We start from the raw sequence: 20811 nt of genomic DNA on the forward strand, positions 1-20811 counted from the left end.
CAGGAATTTATTTTATTATATAGGTATGTGATAAGCAGTGAATTTACTTTACACAATTAACGATACACACTTAAAAGTATGCTTCAGAGAGAGTAGAAAATTACTTAGTTTTTTCTTATCATCTCCCTGCTAACTACTCCATACCGGGAAAGGAGAACTTTCTCTCAAGCTGATCTTGGGTTTGCCCTAAATCTTCCTTGGAGGAAGAAGCTAATTAAACTTTTTGTTTGTTTTGTCTTAGAGTGTTTAGGAGTTAACCCAGGCAGAAGAAAGCAGGTGAAGTATTAACTAGTATAGCTGGTGTCTGAGTTACACCAAAACAGGGAAGGCGATGAAGTCAATGACCGTGAAAGCATCATTTAAGGACTTAAGTCAAAATGTGGATGAAATGTCTGCAAAAAATCTGTCCAGATGAAAGAAAGCTGACTTGGCACAGCTGCCCTGGAATGAGAAACCACCTCCTGATTATTACTGTTTCATTTGGCTTTTTCTTGGAGGCCAGTGAAACAACACTGGAATGGTTCAAAGACCACCCAGGAGGCAGAGAACATCTTGCATGTTTGTGCAAACAAACGGACACAAATGCCAGTTTTTGAAGGTGGCTTAGTTCTCTTCATTTATGAAGGTGAGAATTTCAAAGAAGCCTCAGTATTTCCTGTCACTCTAAACTCTCCCCTTCTTTTCTTTCCCTTGGAGATTTTCACACTCAGTGTTGACTATTTTCAGGATTCGTTTCATTCCCAACAGCTGAGATTCAGGCTGCATGAAACTGAGAGACCACGGAAGAACAAGGCCAGTGAATTACCTGGTGTTCACCCCAGATGACATGGTGTGGTTGGCTGCGGTGGCCCCTTTATGGCCTTGGTCACACCTGCTCATCTGTGGTGCTGTCATGGGCCTGTGACAATGACAGTAACAAAACAACAACACAAGTGGAAACACTGATGAAATCCTCAAGCTACTGCAGCTCACACGAGTTTTAAGTTAGTCTTAGAGTCTTATAAAGATAGACTTTGGGTTTTTCTGTCACACTTTTCTGCTGTCTCTGTTCTGGGAAGCACTTTTAAGGGAACACTGATTCCTAAGGGTTTATAAGCTCACCATGATTTAAGTCCTCCCATTTCTTGGTTTATTCATAGGAATAAACTATGACTCTTCAAACCAGACATTTATGAAATCAGACTTCTAAGTCTGTAGTAATTGAGAGTTAAGAGTTCATTTTTCAAATTCTACAGTTACCAGGAAGTTAGCCACTCCAGACAGTAAGAGAAAGATAGGGGTGCATACCATTCAGGTAACCTTCTCCATAACCAGCCACTCTGTTTTTCTGAGAAACTATCAAAGAGTAAAAGAATTTTTCTAGACAAAATTATACCTAAAACTGCCCAGGGAAGGGAGTAAATTAGTATCTATTATAAGTCAGTAATTGACACACTAAGAAATAGATTTGAACCATCTCATTTTATATCTGCAGGGTTCACTTTAAATATTAGGCAAACTTAGCCTCTGCATCAGTGTCTGCAACATGGTAGGGATGATAAAGCTTTTCAAAGCCATTGCTTGTGTGAGCTCTTTAAGGCTTGCTTTTGTTGTGCTCATCTTCTGGATGCTGGTTGTGGCTGGAAAGGGAGAAAGCCTTTAAAAATCACACCATGTTAGCTATCTTGATTGTGGTAGTGGTTTCATGGGTACATACTTCTGTCAAAACTCATCAAATTGTACACCTGAAATATGTGTAGTTCACTGTACAGGAACCATTCCACAATAAAGGTGTTGAAAAGTATCAATTAAAAAAAAAAATCACACCAGACCTTCCCTTCCTGTGCCTTCGTGGTGGTAGGCGGCATTTAAAGATGGCCCTGAGAACTTCCCACCCTGGCGTTGCTCCCGTGATAAAGCTACATTATATTGGCAGAAAGGAGATGATCTGGGCAGACCTCATCTCATCTCCAACCCTTAAAAAGCACAGAGCTGACTCTCACTAGGGGCAGACAGATGTGAAATCTGAGAGGGACTCAGGGCACCACTGCTGGTAGATCTGGAGCCGTGTGAGAAGGGAAACAGGTGTCTTCTGACAGCAGAGTGGCCCCTGGCTGACTGCCAGGAAGGAAAGGGAACCTCAGACCTGAATCTGACTGGTGTTGGATTCTGCCCCAAACCTGAATGATCTCGGAAGTGGATTTTTCCCCAGGAACTTCAGATAAGAGCCCAGACTGAATGACATCTTGACTTTGACCTTGTGAGACCCTGTCAGAGGAACCAGCTGAGCTTGCTCGATTTCTGGCCTACAGACCTCTGAGATAATAAATGTGTTCTGTTTTGAGTCTCTCAGTTTATGGGAATGTGTTATGCAACAATAGAAACTCATATGAGACACTTGAAATATAATTATTTATTTATAGGTAGGTTTTTTTTTTCCCGTGAGCTACATAAATTAGGGCTGTGAAAGTGAAGTGGTATTCTCTTCTTTTTGTAAAAACAACGAAGCCAAATTTGTGTGAATAATTATAACCAAATAATGAGACTAGTCTTCCCCTCCATCGAAAGAGTGTTAAATAGGCTGGAATACTTAAGGCTACAGAATTTTAAATGTCAGAGCTCCCTCCATAACTCTTTGTGGAATTTTGGGTAAGTCAATTTTGGATAAGCTAATTGACTTACTGTACAAGGGAGTAGAAAGCATCAATATTGTGTCTATAAATAGAAATATCAAGTGACATTTAGGAGAATGGTCTGCTCTTCTCTCCTCTGGTCACAGGAAGGCACTAGTGATGTAACCAGGTGGATGAGTAGAAAGAGTGAAAGTCACGTGTTTCTCTTTAGGATCTTCTCCTACCTCGGACTCTCAGGAAATCATCGTCAATGCACTAGGGACTGTTTCCCATTGGATGAGGCAATTCATCACGGCTCCCTGTCCCACTGCTTCCCATTTCTTCAGTTTAGATGCACTCGGGCACTTCAAAAGATAGCTGACCCAAGGCTTTGGGGCTGTATTCTACTTGCCGAGGTTGACAATGTAGCTCAAGATTAGAAACTAAACATACATTGAATTTAATGAGCAACAGTCTCACTCCCTGTCTAACTTGCTGCTGCATGCTGAAATAGTCCTCCCTGAACCAACGGATTTCACCTAGCCCCCTCACCGGCAGAGCAAGATGGGGCTGGGGAAGTGGGCACCTTTTTGGGAGTAAATCTTGGAATTGTAGGCTAAGGATATGGCCAAACACGATGGACACCAGGGCAGAAAGAAGGCTTCCCCACGTCCACCCCTGCGGAGGAATGTCACCTTCCAGCTAATTTTAGGTGAGAACAGAGAAGGAAAGGCAACCATTTACATAGTTTCCTGCATCTACTGTCCCGACTCCTCTCACTCCATCTTTTGTACATGCCCCCTGTACATGCCTTCCCTGGCAGTTTAATTCCCCCACTTCTCCACCCAAGAATCTTGTGACGGGACTAACTAAATTCCTGGAACTTTGTTCAGGGCTGAACCCTGGTGTCAAGTGACCTTTCCATTCCCAAATCCCTCAGCCTTCTGTCTCAGCACTCCTGAGCCTGGTCCCAAGGAGAATCTGTTAATTAGAGCATTAGAACAAAATTCTGTAGTTTATCTTTGTTACGTAGCTTCTGAAATGAAAGTAAGAAACCCTAACTCCTTACAGACAGTAAAATAACAAAAGAATGCTGAGTTGGAATTGCAGACATTTCATGTCTCATAAAAGAGCTTATTTTATTAAAATCTGGATCACATTTTCATATTCACTAAATTGGCCTTTTTACAAAAGATCTGCTCACTGCTGGCACAGAAGTTGCCACAGAAGCTGCCACAGAAGCTCAGCAAATTACATGCAAATGTGTGATTAGTAATCATGGTAGAAAAATAATAATAGTTACTATTATTATTATTATTATTATTATTATTATTATTATTATTATTATTACTCAGAGTACTTAGCACTATTTATGTAAATAACATAAGGAATGTTTGTAGTTTTAAACTATAAAGGGCTGAGTTTGGGTAAGTTATCTGTAAATAAAAACTGGGTTTTAGAAATTTTTTTTGCCACCCCATTTTTTTCTGCTTTTTGGTGGGTACATACAGTTTCTAGCTGTGGATATTTCTGCCAGTGGGATTACCTGGTGAGGACCTCCACACTGTATAAAAGGGCCTGCAGGGATGTCGCAAGGGCAGCCGTGGCCGCGATCTCCTCCCGGGCAGCAGGTACCGTCTCCACTTGTGACGTCTGCCTCTTTAGCTTTTGGAGGTAACATGGCACTAAAGCTTCCAAGACCATCAGCATCTGAAGACTTTAATCAACAGAAAGAAAACCAAGGTGGCGTTTTACATCCTACTTTTGTGGATCGTATCACATTTAGGGGTACAACAGAGACTTGGTGTTACAAATATTGAATCTTGTAAGAGTTGAACTTATTCCTGTAAGAGCTATCAGGGAACAACTGTTTAAGAGACTCCGACTCCACCCGGGAATTAAGAACGCCTCTGGCTTACAGCAGAATAGGGCATTAGGGAAGATTCTTCAAAAATTTCAATTTAACAGTGTTGACTTTGGCTTTTAACTCACGACGACAGGGGAATTTCGTCGTGAACTCTAATTCCTTTTGATTCCAATGTGTTTGATTTTCACTTGAGTCTTTTGTGTCTCATTGGGAATTTGATAATGGGAGGACTTTTTAGTCAAATTTGGGGGTTCTGTGTCATTAGCATTTTAATATTAGAGAATCTTTATGCATTTTATTATTGCATCATCTTAGTATTACCCCTTAATCTCACTGCAGAATCTCTGATACACCCTATTAACGTGGCACTTGACACACTTGGAAGGGAAAATAGGATAGGGACTATTTTGTATGTGTGTGTGTTTTATTTTATTTTTTAATTTTAACTTTTTTTTATTGAGTAGTAGTCATTTTACAATGTTGTGTCAAATTCCAATGTAGAGCACAATTTTTCAGTTATACATGAACATACATATATTCATTGTCACATTTTTTTTCTCTGTGAGCTACCACAAGATCTTGTATGTATTTCCCTGTGCTACACAGTATTGTTTATCTATTCTACACTTTAAAATCCCAGTCTGTCCCTTCCCACCCCCTGCCTAGGGACTATTTTTATACTCAGGAATTGAGTGGACATGGAGTTAATGCAGAGTTTCAATCCATTTTTGAGTCTTTTATGAGCTGTGATATAGTAGGAGGAGCCTAGGGAAAGTGGGACGAGGAACATCATGATAGAAGGTAGATTTGGTCTCCTGAGGGCTGAAGTCACACTCCTGGTTGACCACAGGCATAACGTTTAATCCTCATTGTTTAAGACGAAAAGAACTGGAAACGTTGGGGGTGCACGTGGCATTTTTTACTCATTCCTCATGTTTCCTTCCAGGAGAGAGAGTTCAGTTCATATAAATCCTGGTTCCTGTTTGCCCTTTTACTCATTCTGCTCTGGAGGAGTGGGAAGGACTTATCTGAGGGGCAAATTGATAAAGATATATACAATCAGCTCAGCCCTTTCCTTTTTCCTGGAAAGGCTTGCCAACAGGGCTTTCCTTCGCCATGCTGTGAGTTTTCAGGGAGGTCCTGTTTCAAGCTTGATTCTGCTACTTAGTCTTTCTCAGTAATAAAGGTGATATGATCAACCTCCCTTTTGCCTCACTCCTTGTCTTCCTTCATTTTTTTAGAACATGGGCAAGAGAGAGGGGACTCATCATTGGCTCCTCTCAGAAACCTCAACACTTAAGATTAAAACCATCTCAGGAGTTTCTGAGAAAGAATAAATAAAATCCTCAAGAAGGCTGCGGTGTGCAGCTCAGGAAGGAGAGCAGGGAATTGCACCAGAGGTTGAGGCCAAAAGAAACATTATGTATCTTCTTCAGGTGACTCCTTCTGTTTACACACATGGTGGTAAGAGGCAGGATGAGGTAAGGTGACTTGACCGAGCACCTCAAGACAGCTAAACAACAAAATTTCAGAAGGAAAAACTACAAAAATTAATTGCTATAGAAGCAGAGGCAGGAGAGATTATTTGTCATGGGCAGATGGGGAAATGTACTATGAAGATGGTGCAGAGGTCACTCTACTCAAGATCAGGACGTTCTGACCCTACCATTTGCTATCTCCCAGTGGTGTGTGCGGAGATGGTACATTATATGCAAACTGATGGAAGACTATTAAACAACGGCATTACAGAATAAGATTGATCCTTAATAATGAAGCAGTCTGGGAATATCTAATAGGCTGTCCATTGCTTTTTTCATAGATTACTTTAAAAAATACAAAATCCCAGTCTTTTATTCAATTCATAATAACTAAGAGAATTTTCAGCATCAAATAAAACTGACAATGGTTAAAACATCACTGAGGAGAATTTGTTACTGAATAAACTGATCTAATAGAGAAACTACATCTTGCAGGCAACACTGAAATATGACTTGGGGAACCAGGCAGGTATAATGATCAAAACCCAAAACACAAAAGCTCAAAATGACAGAAACTCTAATTGGCAAAGTTTGATATAGACCAAAACAAAATCAGTCCTTCCCCAAAACCTAATTGATGACTTTAATCTTTATTATAAATTTTACATGGAAAGAAAATAATCTCAGTGAAAAGAACTTTGGTTTTTTGTTTTTTGGTTTTTTTTTAGTTTTTTGTTTGTTTGTTTGTTTGTTTTTAGATTAGGGGAAAGTGCAAAAGTAGTCCCCCACTAGCACAAGTCATGCAGTCAAGTTTCCTGCATTTGGGGAAATCGCAGGGGTCAGTACACCCAGAGTGCAATGGATAAGCCTTACCCTGGGAAAGCCACCTTCATGATCATGGTGTCTCCCCTGTCAGGTTAACTATCAATGAAAAGAATTTTGATAAAATGAAAATAAAAAGTTGAAAATGGCTTATTTGCAACATAAAATAACTGATGAAGGAATTAAAGTGGCATAGAGAAATTAGACAATTATCCCTTAATGAACATTGATCACTGTAGGCATAATTATGATTAAGGTTTTTATATTTATAAAGTCATAGTCAACATATCCTTAGAGTTAAAATACCCACTGGGTTAAAATAGTATAGTTGCAATATGGGTCAATGTTTTTCTACACTAATTGAAAACCAAAAGTAGAATTAAGGAGGAATGTGAAAAATTGATGATGAGATTTGATCAGAAAGAGAATTAAGAATTCTAAGTAATGTGTAAATCTGTAAGCCCAATCTTTACACCCCAAGTATGTCACTATATCTTATTTTCAGGGTTAGACCAGGGTCAGCATCCTGGAACTGACATAATACTCAGACAAGATTTATATTCTTATTCTTTATGTGACAGGAGTCTGTAGTCTCAATTTCTTGAATTTATATCAGGAAGATGCTAACCTGCTTAGATAAGGCAGTCTTAATAGGGAGCAATACTCTGGAACAATTTATCAGCCCATGTTTCTCTGTAAAGTGAGAAAGTTGAGGCAAAAGCTGTGAGATGTTTATGACTAATCCTTATTTTCTTTCAAAACATTTTCTGACCACAAAGGACTATGCATAAAGAAATAACAAATGAGAGAAATAGGAAAATGGAAACAGTTGGCTGTTATCTGATTTGTTCATTCTATACATTTTTACTGTTATATCTTCTATGGACTACAGCATTATATTGGACATTGGAAGATATATACAGATATACCAAGAATATGGCACAATGTAGTGCTTTGTTTCTAGGTTATGTATTATGAGAAAAAAATCAGACTAGATTAAGAAGTTGTAAGAGAGAGATTGTCTATTGTTGATATAATTGGAGAAAAGAAGGGAAGGCCAAAGGGTTAGTTAGGCCAGAATTATGGAACATTTCGAAGGAATACAACTCTTATTTTTAAGCATGTACATTACATAAAAGGGGGCTATTCACAATTCATTTGAATTATTGTCTCTGCCTTTAGAAGACCTATTTTCATAGAGAGATGAGACTGATTTTCATTCTGCATATCACTGTACACATATATCAGATGAGAGCCAACGTCCTAGAACTGGAATGACACTCTCTATGTGAGACCTTTGGATTCCTTGCACTTGGCAAAATGACAGACATGACTTATCTTCCTGCTCTTTGGCAGAAGTTCTTACTGCTCCTTGAAAGGAGTTTTCTCGAATAGTTTAAATGTCTGTCCTAAAATTTTATTTGCTATTAATTTATATCACATGTGAGGATGATATTTTCTAAACAAGACTAAACATCTTAGCTGCTGCACAAATTCCAAATCAGGGGATTTCAAATTAATGAAGATAAACTATATTTTTCATAATCCCTGCTATGACAGATTTCCCAGATTTAGTTTTTGCAAACATACTTGCCAGAACGTTACAGGTTAATGTTAGCACACATAACCCTTTGTGGTCAATTTTATTTTCTTCACCATATTTACTTATTTCAAGGCACAGAAGAAAAGGCTGCAGTTACCTTCTGAATGACTCAGGAGCGTAGGCCACCACGGTAACGCAAAGCTTAATGGCTTCGCTTATAGAGAAAGTCAGGTCTTCATTTCCATAGCAGAAATCTGAAGGGACAGACGGTCAAAGCCAGGGAGAAGAATTTGTCACTGTTAATACTGACTTTCCAGTTATATTTTGTAGCCATTTCTTTCTTAGACTTTATTCCTAAACTGTGAGCACTATCAATTTCCTCATCTAAAGGGACTGAAAACTCTGTTCTACTTTTGAATAAACTGGATGATTAAATAAAAGTGCTTTTTCTGGGGTAGCTTAAAAGAATCTTACCGAATAGAAGGGCATTTGGATGGTCTAAGGTAAGACATGAGACTTCTCTGAATCTTTGAATAACTCTACTTATACACAGTCCATGACAATAAAAAACTATCTTAAAGTATTACCCACTTCGAATCGCCCATGAAAACCCAATTTTCTGAAAACTGCAGTGGTCTACTGAGCCCCCTTTTTTAATACAATCTTCATGGCAGAGAATTCTTTACACTTCAAGATTTACAAGAAATTTAAGAAAAATAGGAGCTAGGAAAATGTTCTCACCATTATTCTATTTGTTTTTGCTGTTCTGATTTAGTTCAAAATATTCAGTATAGAGTCATTCAGAAAGATTACCAAGAGAACAAGAATGTCAAGACAAATTTTGCTTTTACCTAGTGACTTCAGAGGCTTCTCAGCTTTGACCAGCTCTAAGATGTCTAGGATGTCTGTGGTCTCTCCTTCCAGTGACTGTAGCAAGTCAAACAGGCACTGAGCTGACACACCTTTGCTGGACCCGGTGTTGGCAGCATCCTGTATAAAGAAAAGCCATTTTAGATGATTAATTCCTACCTGAGTACTGATGTCGTTTGATCAAGAATTCAAGTTTCATAAACTTTGCCACCAATAACAATTACAATATCTTCAGTTTACAGAATTCTGCATCCAACCATGCTGCTATGTGACTTTGGAATGCCTGATCTTTTAAGAAATCTATTAAATGTTAATCTAGTACAAAAAAGATATTTGTGGAAACTCATTAAAATGCAGCAATATGTGAACTGCAAGAAGAGCTCATGCCACTTGTTCCTCTGGTCTATGCTAGTAGGACTCAGCATTCCCGAAGGAAATGCCCATGGTGGATTAGCTGAGTACTTCCAAAATGTTTGGAGAACAGATGCTTATTTTGACAACTCTGGGAATTTTATAGGTCCTATATGATAATATATCTCCAGAATGGAAATACTTGCCACCTCAAATCTCTTTAAAATGGCTTTAATTCATTCATTAAAACAACAAATCTTCATTAAATGCCTCCTATGTACCAGGTTCCATTTTGTGCACTGAGGTTATAGCAAAACAAAACCAAAAACAAAACAACTCCATAAAAATTTAACAACTAAAGACAACAAAAGGCAAATGAAACCTAGGTAAAGGTCTGGCAAATGAAACCTAGGTAAATGGAGCTTAAATTCTGTTGTGGGGTGTGGCAGAGAAACCTATTGGTGAGACAAATACATGTGTGACATGTGATATGGTATAAATGCCCTGCAGAAAAAGAAAAATTAAGCAGAGTAAGTGCTAGAGAGTGATAGAAAGAAATGAGAATCAGGGACTTCTCCTTTTATCATTTTTTATTTCCATCCTTTTATTAATTGAGTATAAAAAACCTGGAGAGTTGGTCTATCTACATCCTAGGGGCTGAGATGAGAACTGAAGATAAATGTTGAAGAGAAATTATTCACTTGTTGAAAGAGAAATGATTTACGGTGCTCATGGTCCAGTGGCTGAAGGAAGAGAGCTGAGAGACTGGTCACACAATGGGACAATGACAAGGCCAACGTAAAAACAGAACTCTGATCTTCAGCCTGTGGTAACCAGCCCAGGAAACCAACCTGCTATAAGTAGACTTGTAGAAGTCAAACTACTAGCTCTAGTGTAAACAAAATAACCCCTGGAACAATTAGCCCCCTAATGGCCAGGACCTGATTAATTACTCCCAGCTTCCCTAATCCTTATCCCCATGTCCAACTTAGGACCAACCAGAGAAAGCCAAATATGCGCCCATAACCAACGGCAAAGAGAGACCTCACTTCTTGTTAGCCTGTGTACAGCCTCCCCACGCCAATGGCCTCCAATCAGGGTATCCCTGAAGCCTCCCCTTTTCTCCACTATACTGTCTGCATTCGAATTTTTTCCCAAACACAGGTGATGGTGGCTAACTCCCTTGCTCCAGTGAGCTCCGAATAAAGAACCTTTAGTTTTCTCGTTTGGTTGGTCTTTATTTCCACAGAGCTTACTCACAGGAAACTCCAGGAGAGGGGCCACACTTGCAAACAGCTGGAGCACAAAGGGCTTCCGGTGTAGAATGTAGAACTGGTGGCAGGCAAATTCAATGGCTTGACGCAGCTGGGGGTTACTTTCGTAGTCAGAGTACACCTGTGGGAAAATGCCGCATAGTCAGAAAATGCCTAAACAGCCTATTATGGGAAGCAAGGAGGGCAATGGCGAATTTCATAAACTGGTAGATGGGAGGGTAAAATGGTATATCCTTTCTTGAGGGAAATTTGGCAATATATGTAAGAATCCTAAAAATACCAATATACTTTTTTCCCTGGGAAATTTGTGACTTAGGAATTTATCTTAAGAAAACAATTGGACAAATATACAAAGATGTATATACGAGAACGCCTGCTGCAAGGTTGCTTAAAATAGTAGAAAATTTGAAACAACTTTCGCTATTTGTAAATTGGGGTTGTTTAAGTGAATTATGGTATATGCATACAACAGAATACTAGACAATTATTTTTTTTAAAAGATGCCATAGTGCTAAATAGAGCTACATGAGAAAATGCCCACATATTCCTAGTATTACATTTTTGAATATATGGTATGACCCAACTTCTGTTTTTAAGAAAAGTAGGAAAGAGTATCAGGATTTTGAAGATTTAAACCAAGGCTATCTAGGAGGGAAGATTACAGGTGATCTTTATTTTCTTGTTTTAAACTTTTATCTTCTGAATTTCATAATGAGCATTTACTGTTTTTGATAATCAGTCAAAAAAGTTATAAAAAGGGGAAAACTCCAACTATTTAAAAATCAGACAGAGAGCCCTGATGACATTAAAAGTCAATTTCTTGCCCCTGCAGGTTGAGCAAAGCCCACTTTACACAAGTGTGTATTACTTCCAAAATTTTTATGAAAATTTCCATAAAGGTAGAGAACTAGGGTGATCCCCCCGGCCCTGTCTGAAATTTACTCAGCACTCCTAAATGCACCCACATACACATCAGACTTGTGTAAGTGGAAACTGTTCCTGCTCCATTCACCTCCTCCAACCCCGTCATATTCCAAGTTTAATGGCAATGAAAATCTCTATTCAGAGAGAGGGCAGAGACTCTCTTGGGAGAAACATCCACTTGCCATACATTTGAATAATGGTTCTCACATTTCCGAGGGCATCAGTATCACCTGGAGGCTTGTAAAAACAGATTACTGGGCCCTGCCCCCAGAGTTTCTGATCAAGTAGGTCTGGGATGGGGCCCACCCAAGAATGGGCATTTCTAACAAAGTCCCAGGTGATACTGATGCTACCGGTGCAGAGATTACACTTGGAGGATAACTGGCCTAGAAGAAACAGGAAAGCACAGCCCAGATCTGGGAGATCTCAGGATAAAATGGAATATCGTGACCTTTTGGAAATTTCTAATGGAGGGAGGGTTTCACCTGGTGCCTTCTGGGGTCACAAAAGAAGATAATTCCATCATTCAAAAGTTTCCTTAATAGATCCTGTGGAAGTGCGAGATGGGCAGTTAATCTCCCAGTTAGGAGAGGCGAGCCAGCGCACCTGCAGCATGGTGGGCAGAATCCACTGGTAGCCACTGAGAGAGAACAGGTGATTGAAGTGCACAGCGCTGTTGATGACGGTGGCTGCATACTGCCTGAGCAGGGCGCTGTCTTCCGGGTGGAGGATCAGAGCCCCGTTAAACACGTTGAGGAAAAGCATGATTTCATCTCCCCAGGGAAACTCGCTCGGCATGCCCAGGAACATCTCCTCTAGGAGCTGGATCCACAAGCTCTTCTGAAGTGTGTCAAGGCCAAACAGCTCCTTGCCAGCTGCGAGAACATGAAACAGCAGAGACAGAATGAGCCCCATGCCAATCTGGTCAGCGTGGTATGACCACCAAAGCCCAGGGCACCGCTGTTTCCCATTCGTTCCAACTTGGGGAGTGTGGAGATCGACTGCTGACCCACTTCCCAGCACAACACTGCTGGCACAGCTGTAATACCTCCTAGTCCTCCAGGGACTTTCTTCATCACCTCTTTGATTCAGCTCTGTGGGCAAGACGGGGTAGGCATGCGCAGTGTGTTGCTGCTGCATAAGCCATGGCTTTGAGAGATAATAAGTCATTACAGAAAGAAAATGGCAGGGTTATGGCTAATTCTTGGTCTTTAAAATCCTGGTCAGACTAGAGCTCTGTCTACTACTGCTCTGGAGCTTCTGGATGAGGATACAGAGCATAGCGATGTTGATTTAAGTAAATTGTCCCAGATTTAAAACTGAGTAGCAGAGTGAGGTTTCAGAATAGGTCTCTTTCTATTTCTGTTTCAGGCTCCTTTCCCCTGACCCCTGTCTCGCTCTCTCAAATCGGGTATAATTTAGATAGAGTAAAATACACAGATTGTAAATGTAGAATTCAATGAGTTTTGACAAAAATACCCACTCATGCAATCAAATTTCCATCAATATATAGACCATTTTCATCACCTTAGAAAGATCCCTCCTGCCCCCTTCCAGGAAATCTATTCCCCCCAAACCAGAGGCCACCACTGTTCTGATTTCTGTTACAGTAGATTCATTTTTCCGCCTCTTAAACTTTGTATAAATACCTGTTCTTCACTTAGTCAGGAACTCCTCTAACACCACCATACTACTTCATTCAACTCCTCATGATTAGCTTAGAGCAGTGGTCTCGGAGTTTGGTCCTTGGGAGAGCAGCATCAGTATCACCTGACAGCTTGTTAGAAATGCAGGCTCCTAGGCCCCATTCCAGAGATACTGCATCAGAAACTCAGGGATGAAGAGTAGGGCCCGGCGATCTGTGGTTTATCAAGTTCTCCAGGTGATTCTGATGCCCACTCAGGGCTGAGAGCCATTGGCTTAGGGAACTGTCTGCTGATTAAGACGCTCTCCAGCTGAGGACAAAACAAGGGCATGAGAAGCCCAAGAGAGGAAGTGCTTCTTTGCTGATACCTTGAGGATCACTGAAGAGTGAAAACTCCGCATCGATAGCACTTCGAGGGAAGGAGGGCAGTCGGAGGAGGTCTTCCTGGAGCATGGAGACGTGGGACTGCTTGTGGGCTGTGGGGATCTTCTGGGTAAGGGAGATGAGAAACAAAACCCGCCCGACTTCCTCCAGCTTCCGGGTGAACACCTAGCAGCAGACAAGAGCAGGGCAGATGACAAGTAGAACTGGCAACCGAGGAATCACTAATTTGAAGAAATTGAAGCAAAATCTTTAATGGCAAACCAGGCTGATTAAAAATTAAGGGGTGGAGGAAGTGAAATGAGGAAGAAATTTCTTTTTTTCTTTACACATAGAGAGAGCAAACAATGCATAATTGACCCCAACTTCCTGCATCTGTCTGCTCCACAGAAGGAAGTGTCCTGCCGAGTTTGCAGGCTGGGGGCGGAGCACAAGGCGAGCATTGTCAAGAACCATTCAATGTTAAACAGAGCCTGTTTGTTGGATGACCTTCTGCGACAGGAGCCAGTCAGTTCCAGTTGCTTCTATCTTTTCCACTGATGCCTTAAGCTGTTTCCTATCAGTTCTGGGTTTGCCTCTTAAAGACTGAAATGGGATCCAGGAAAAACCTACCTTGGGACAAAAGCTGATGGGACTTAGATTTGTACCCCTTTGGCCCTGAGTTCAGATGCCTCGGACACGGGGCTTGTGGCCCTTCTCTTAATGCCTCTTCTGTTGCTGCTGAGGGGGCAGGGGGGTGAGATGAGGAGGATGATAAGCAGCGAGCTGCTGTTGAGGAACTTCAGAGCCAGAACCACAGGTCTGCAAATGACTACGTCCCTGAGGAACTCAGAAAGAAGCCTTAAGATTCCAATTTGGAGAATACAGAGAGCGGGAATCCCATTTTATGCTATGTTTTTTAGAAACATGTTCTTAAACATGATTTAAAAAACCACAGTTGTGAAGTGCTGCTGTTGATTATGGTTTTAATTATTTTGCTGCTATATCAGAGGCTGGGATCTTTTGGTGGAATTGTTTTAGAAGTTCTTTGCATTTACGATCTTAGTTTTGCCTAGCACCTCACCCTTTGTAACCCATTCACTATTTTCTTTCTTTCAAATGCAGTTTAGGTCATAGTACTAACTGTGTTTTTAATTACTTAAGTGGTCAAATTCTAGGCTATCTCATTCATCTCATGAAGATATTTTTGAATAATTTGATGCCAAATTAGCATTCTTGCTATGTGCAGAAAAATTGAAATGATAAAGTTTCATGCTTAGACATTTTATTAAAAATAAATGAATGTAACACACAGACCACATTAAAATTATATCATTAGAATCATGTACTACAGCTATATTTCACATGCAAAATACTGTGAATTTCCTTAAGCTCGAAGTCTGATTTGTGATGAGATGTGTGAACATTATTCTGCTCTTCGATCTTAAATCTAAATACAGCTGCTTGACTCTGTCTCCTCCTGTTTCAGGAGAAGTTAGTAACATACCCAAGGTCAGATCTCCGGTCAGTGGCAGAGCTGGGACTGAGTCCAAATCTCTGGACCTTGGTTCAGTGCCCTTTTTCAGGCATATTACATTGATCCCTTTTATTTTTTTTCCAGCTAGCATAAATTTCTGGGACAACTTTCTAATAGCTATATTATGTGTACTTCCAATCCTGCTTTACAAAAATGTGTAATGAAAATCCATACTTAGACACTAATAGGTAAATAAATTAGATTTTTATTATTTATACCCAGTGATTCATCCTAGCATTACTCCAAGAGAGTGTTCCTTAATACCTTCGCATTATGATCTAATTTATAAAACTTAGCTCACACACTATTTTGGGGTATTATCTATTGACCAAGGGCCCATCCATCTACTCTCTCTAGAGAGGATCATGACAGAATCACAGAATCTCAGGGCTGGCAACCATTTTCAGATCATCTGTCCCAATGACATGACAAAATCATAGAATAAAACTGTGGTGGTCAGTCACCTGTTTCTGAATCAGCTCCTGTCCTTTCTCTGGATGCATATGTACAAGGTTCAGTTGTGGAGACACTGATCTCCTGAAAGGATAAATATCTCGAACGTAGGTCTGTGGTGGGATCATACAAAGATAAAAAAGAATTCAAGTGATTAACTTGGACTCTCACTTCCTCTTTACCCAAAGGTCAGACAAACACAAGTTGTGTATTTTCTAGTGTTTAGATTCTTACTACTTTATGCTCCCCAGTTCTACAAAATCCCAGGGAAGATAAACTCCCCTCCCCTTCAGGATAGCATCAAACTTCTCAGTACCCTTTCCAAACACCAGGGTGCTCGGTCAAGGGCAAAGGAGCCAGAGGCAATTTACTAAAGGACATTCCAGAAGAAGAGAATCACTGGAAAGTGATGTCAGTGGTCTTCTGGGTTATTTTTGCTCATTAGATCATTACCACATTCATGCTTAACATAATAGAAAGAGGAACAAGAACAATATTAAAATTCCAAATAGAAAACCTAGTTATGATATAGGGAACCTAATTTTTCATCTAGATGTAATAATAATGAGCAACTAAGTGCTTTACTTGAATTTACCTCCTTTAATTATTACGACTCTACAGAGGATGCTATCACCACCTTTACCTTCCAGACCAGGAAGCCGGAGGGTACAAAGGTAGAGTGGCCAGTCCAAAGTGACACAGACAGCGAGGTAGTGCCACCCAAGTGGATGTACTCCTCACCTCTAAACAGCGATGCCTCCCCAAGTGCAAGCTGCCTCAGGAAAGACATGATGAGCTTTTGACACAACTCTCCATGAGTGGCATTACTGCAAAGTCTCACCTTATTGTAGTGGATAAGGTTCCACCGTTTATCCATGAGAAAATAATGTGTTGACTGGGATTCTGGGATATTAAAAAACTCCAGACACTCCTAGAACAATAATAAACACTTATTGAGAACTTATTATGAGCCAAGCAGCAAGCTGAAAGATAAAAGCATCATAAGAACAAGGTAACTTCTTACAAGGAAACATACATACGTACATACGTGCATGTGTGTGTATGTATATCCATATATCCGAAGAATGAGCGCATAAAGACAGGTAGTGTAATATAAACTGTCTGCTCTTGTGGTGCTGAAAGGTACAACTATAAAGTAGACTTCAGTGATGAACTGTGGAGGCACAGTGGCATCTACTGGTCTCAACATCAGGAATAAAGCAAGTTTAGCAGCTGCGTTAAGAATATGAACTACAGTGATTGAGCACTTATTACCTACTATGTTCTAAGTTCAACGCTTCCCACGTAGAGAACTTGCACAACCTGCACTGGGATCCCGGCACTGTTGAAAGAGAACTCGGGACTAGAGAGGACCTGGCTTTGATTTAGGTGACTCTGGTTGTCGGGGAGCCTGGCTTTGAACTAACTGTCTGCCTTCACGCTATCCTGCCATTCAAAGTGAGCAAGAAAATGGAGTGCTTGTTGAAGTTTCCTTCATTGAGTCTGAGAAGTTCTCTGGAGATAAATGGATAAGGCCGGGAGGAGGCTTAACAACCGGGAAATTTTATTTTTACTGAAATAGAATACACAGGTTTGGCAAAGCTGAATTTCTCAGAGGTCTTTTCAACTTATGTCTGGGCCAAAAGTCTGGACTCTGGATAAATGGGAAATCACTGCACTTAGGGTACTTATTACTTTACCTTAAAAACCTTATCGGCCAGAGTCATTGTGGATTGCATTTCTTTTGAGGGGGCATAATTGCCACAACCATTAAAAATACTTCCTTGATTCACCTGATTTATTCTAAGGTGTATATTTTCTGCTTCTCCAATCATTTCTGTCAGGGGCAAGTTAAGACTGCATCGCTCAACAAAAAAGGGTCTCTGGCATGGATCATCGGCTGACTGCTAGAGTCTGCCCCATGCTCTCAGCATGTGGACCCAGGGCAGCTCCAGAGCTACCACGGGGGATGCTGGGAAGCTCCTAAGCAGGACTCACGGTATCTGGAGAGGAGTGTGGCTGAGAGGTAGCCGGCATGATTTTGCCCACTTCAACGCAGAGCTAAAATGTCAGTGATTGCGGGGAAAATTATGCAAGGAAATAGAGGAAGGACAGAAGGGCGAGGATTCTGTAAAAGGTGGATAAATGCGCATATTGATTGGAAGATGGATAAATGCCATTAAATTCTAAACTGGATGATCAGTGAAATGGCCATCGACATCGTGCATAAAAAAAATCACTTCTGTTAAAAGTCATCCTTACCTTTAACAGGGCTTCAAATTGAGTGTCTTCATGGACTGGTAACTGGGTTGGGATATCACACTCATTCTGTCCATGAACTACCAAGGTTTTGGTACCTACAGAAGGTAAAAATCACAATAAACTGACTTCTACTATAAGGAAGTTTGTATATAAGGCATAGAATATTGAAATATTATCAATAAGCTGATATTTTAATTGTTATTATTATGATTATTACTAATAGTGTTTAATGTGAGTTGGGTATTGTACTAACTGCATTCCTTTGTTAATAGTTAAATATATACGTTCAGTATATTTACTTATTAAGAGCGACAGCTACCATTTATGGAGTTCCCAATACTTTAAACGGTTTTTAGTGCATAATTGTATTTAAATCTCAAAGCACCCCTATGATACATGTATTATTATTTTCACCTTACAAATGAGGAAAACAGAGAATTCATTCTTATAAATAAGAACTTGTAAGTAATTTAGTCAAAGACACACATTTATTTAGGGGAAGAGTCAGAATTCCAAACTTAAGCACTGCAACAAATAATATACTCCTATATTTTAAATGAGATGACAAGGTAAGAATGGTTGAGAAAACATAAATGGAGATATTAGCAAAAGCAAAACATGTAATTGAAATTTAGTTTAAATTTACATTTTCTGTATTCTACTTTGGCTGGTGAGATAGTACTTATTTTTACTTCATTCCTTAATTATAAATCTTTGTGAACATTATGATATACCTTGATTTTTAATGAGTTGTTTTTAAGTATATGATTGACAATATGAGTTTCTCTGCTGTACTGAAAACTGATCACTGTGTTGAGTAATCTGCAGAACACAGAAATACACAAGCACCATTTACTAAATGTTTAACAGGTGTCAGGTATGACAGCAAGTATTTTACAAACCTAACCTCTCTTATCCCTCATGACTGTGAAGTATGAATTATACCCCATTTTACACATGAATAAAGAAAGCTTAAAAAATGGTGTATGGCAGCAACATGGATGGACCTTGAGACGATCATACTGAGTGAAGTAAGTCAGACAGAGAAAGACAAATAACATATGATATCTCTTGTATGTGTAATCTAAAATATGAAACAAATGAACTTACTTACAAAACAGAAACAAACAGAAAACAAACTCATGGTTACCAAAGGGGAAATGGGGGGAGGGTTAAATTAGGAGCTTAGGATTAGCAGATACAAACTACTATATATAAAGTAGATAAACAACAAGATCCTACTGTAGAGAACAGGGAACTATACTCAATATCTTGTAATAACATATAATGAAAAAGAATATATGTATGTATAACTGAATCACTATGCTGTACACCAGAAACTAACACATTACAAAATCAACTATACTTCAATTTTACAAAATGATGTACTTTTTCACAGCTAACACTAATTGTCCAGACAACAAATGGCAGTGCTCTAATTTTAACATTGGCCTCTTTGCTGCTAGAACCTGTGTTCTCATTTATGTGTAATTTTGTCTTTCTCTTTATTTCAATACATGTATCATCTTACATTTTCTTAGTCATTGCACAGGGATAAAGGCTTGGCAAAATTTTTATCTCAAAGAAAGACAAGCTATCCAAAGTGAAAAGGAACGGGATCTAAAGTTTACATCACATTGCATGTTCTTTTTTAATTCTCCTTCCTGCTTTTCCCTGTTCCAACTTTTCATAAAGCCATCTCTCAGTGAGTTTACAAAAGCCTGGGCCCATGCCATGCAAACAATCTTATTCTCCTTGCAGTGCCAAAAACTCATTCAGAAAGGCTCTCAGTTCAGCTGGCCCTCTGTGATAGACTTAAATACATCTTTAACCTTGGCAGCCCTTGAAGGTCTATTCACACGGATCTCAGTTCTGATGTCTCCCTTTTCATCTGGCAATTGCTGACTTTTAAAGGGTCTATTGTATTTCTTTAGATGGCAGTCAACAAAAATTCTTTGATGCCCTCAACACCAGGGTCACAACCCTGAAAATTTTCTCATGAATGAAAGAGATGCTTAGTCTGTTAAAGGATTATTTGTACTCTTACCTGGCATTGAAGCGGTCACCAGGAGCTTTACCTCACACTGCTCCTTCTTCATGGTCTGCTTCAGATCCTTGAAGAACAGGCCTTCCACATAACCCACCACCTCCCACAGGAAAGTCAGAGTGGCTGAAATGGCGTCCATCCCCCACTCGCAGGGGGTCCGCACAAAGTACATGATTAATCCCACCTGGAAGCCAGAAGAGGATGCGGTCACAGAGCCACGGTAATCCTGAGCTCGTGTTCTAATTTCCTGGGCTTTTCTTTCCTTAATTAAATATTCTTTTTGTGCCTTCATAGTCTCTGTTCAAATGCTCCTCTAACCCTTTCTGTGCAGTAAGCGGGAGGTATGACTGGAAAACTGGCCAGAATGGGTCATCTTACCTTTTTACATTATCACCAAAATACTCACTTCTTAAGGGGAAAGCAGATCATTTTTCCAGCTCCAAGTCACTTGGGAGCTCAGGTACTTGGGCCACCCAAAATGCATTTCTATATGATGTTTGCCCAAGTACTATCTGCAGCCTGGATGATGTCTAAAAAGTTTGACCTAAGAACACTCTGCTTAGCTAAGTCAGTGAGCATAGAAGTTTTTGTTTGTGTCCTCTGAAATAATTTTGAAAAACTGCATGCCGTTCTGTCCATTTTTAAGATAACACTTAAAAATATCTCATCATACGTTTACTTTTTGTTAACATGAATAGAGTATGTCAAATAGTCTGTACAGTGAAATAAGAGGACTGACTGTAATTGGAATGTGCACTTCATCAAATTGGATGAAATAAGTTTTAAC

General features: G+C 39.8%; 1 protein-coding gene and 1 non-coding gene across 14 annotated transcripts in view; both read right to left on the minus strand.

Moving 5' to 3' along the window:
• UNC80 (unc-80 homolog, NALCN channel complex subunit) overlaps nt 1–20811 on the minus strand; it is a 190501-nt gene that overhangs the window by 35652 nt on the left and 134038 nt on the right. For all 13 annotated transcript variants that reach the window (XM_064485009.1, XM_064485007.1, XM_064485012.1 and 10 more), the window contains 11 exons: nt 20025–20208; nt 17978–18072; nt 16557–16646; nt 15727–15828; nt 13734–13914; nt 12327–12595; nt 10783–10917; nt 9153–9291; nt 8459–8555; nt 4138–4308; nt 806–898 (listed from right to left, as the gene is read on the minus strand). In XM_064485009.1, coding sequence (XP_064341079.1) covers nt 806–898; nt 4138–4308; nt 8459–8555; nt 9153–9291; nt 10783–10917; nt 12327–12595; nt 13734–13914; nt 15727–15828; nt 16557–16646; nt 17978–18072; nt 20025–20208 — 1556 coding nt within the window. The remainder of the gene's footprint in view (nt 1–805; nt 899–4137; nt 4309–8458; nt 8556–9152; nt 9292–10782; nt 10918–12326; nt 12596–13733; nt 13915–15726; nt 15829–16556; nt 16647–17977; nt 18073–20024; nt 20209–20811) is intronic.
• LOC116153206 (U1 spliceosomal RNA) lies at nt 6697–6861 on the minus strand. Its single transcript, XR_004136994.1, has one exon. It is a non-coding gene; the product is annotated as a U1 spliceosomal RNA (small nuclear RNA).

Source organism: Camelus dromedarius, chromosome 4 (genome assembly GCF_036321535.1).
Source record: "Camelus dromedarius isolate mCamDro1 chromosome 4, mCamDro1.pat, whole genome shotgun sequence".
NCBI classification, from domain to species: Eukaryota; Metazoa; Chordata; class Mammalia; order Artiodactyla; family Camelidae; genus Camelus; species Camelus dromedarius.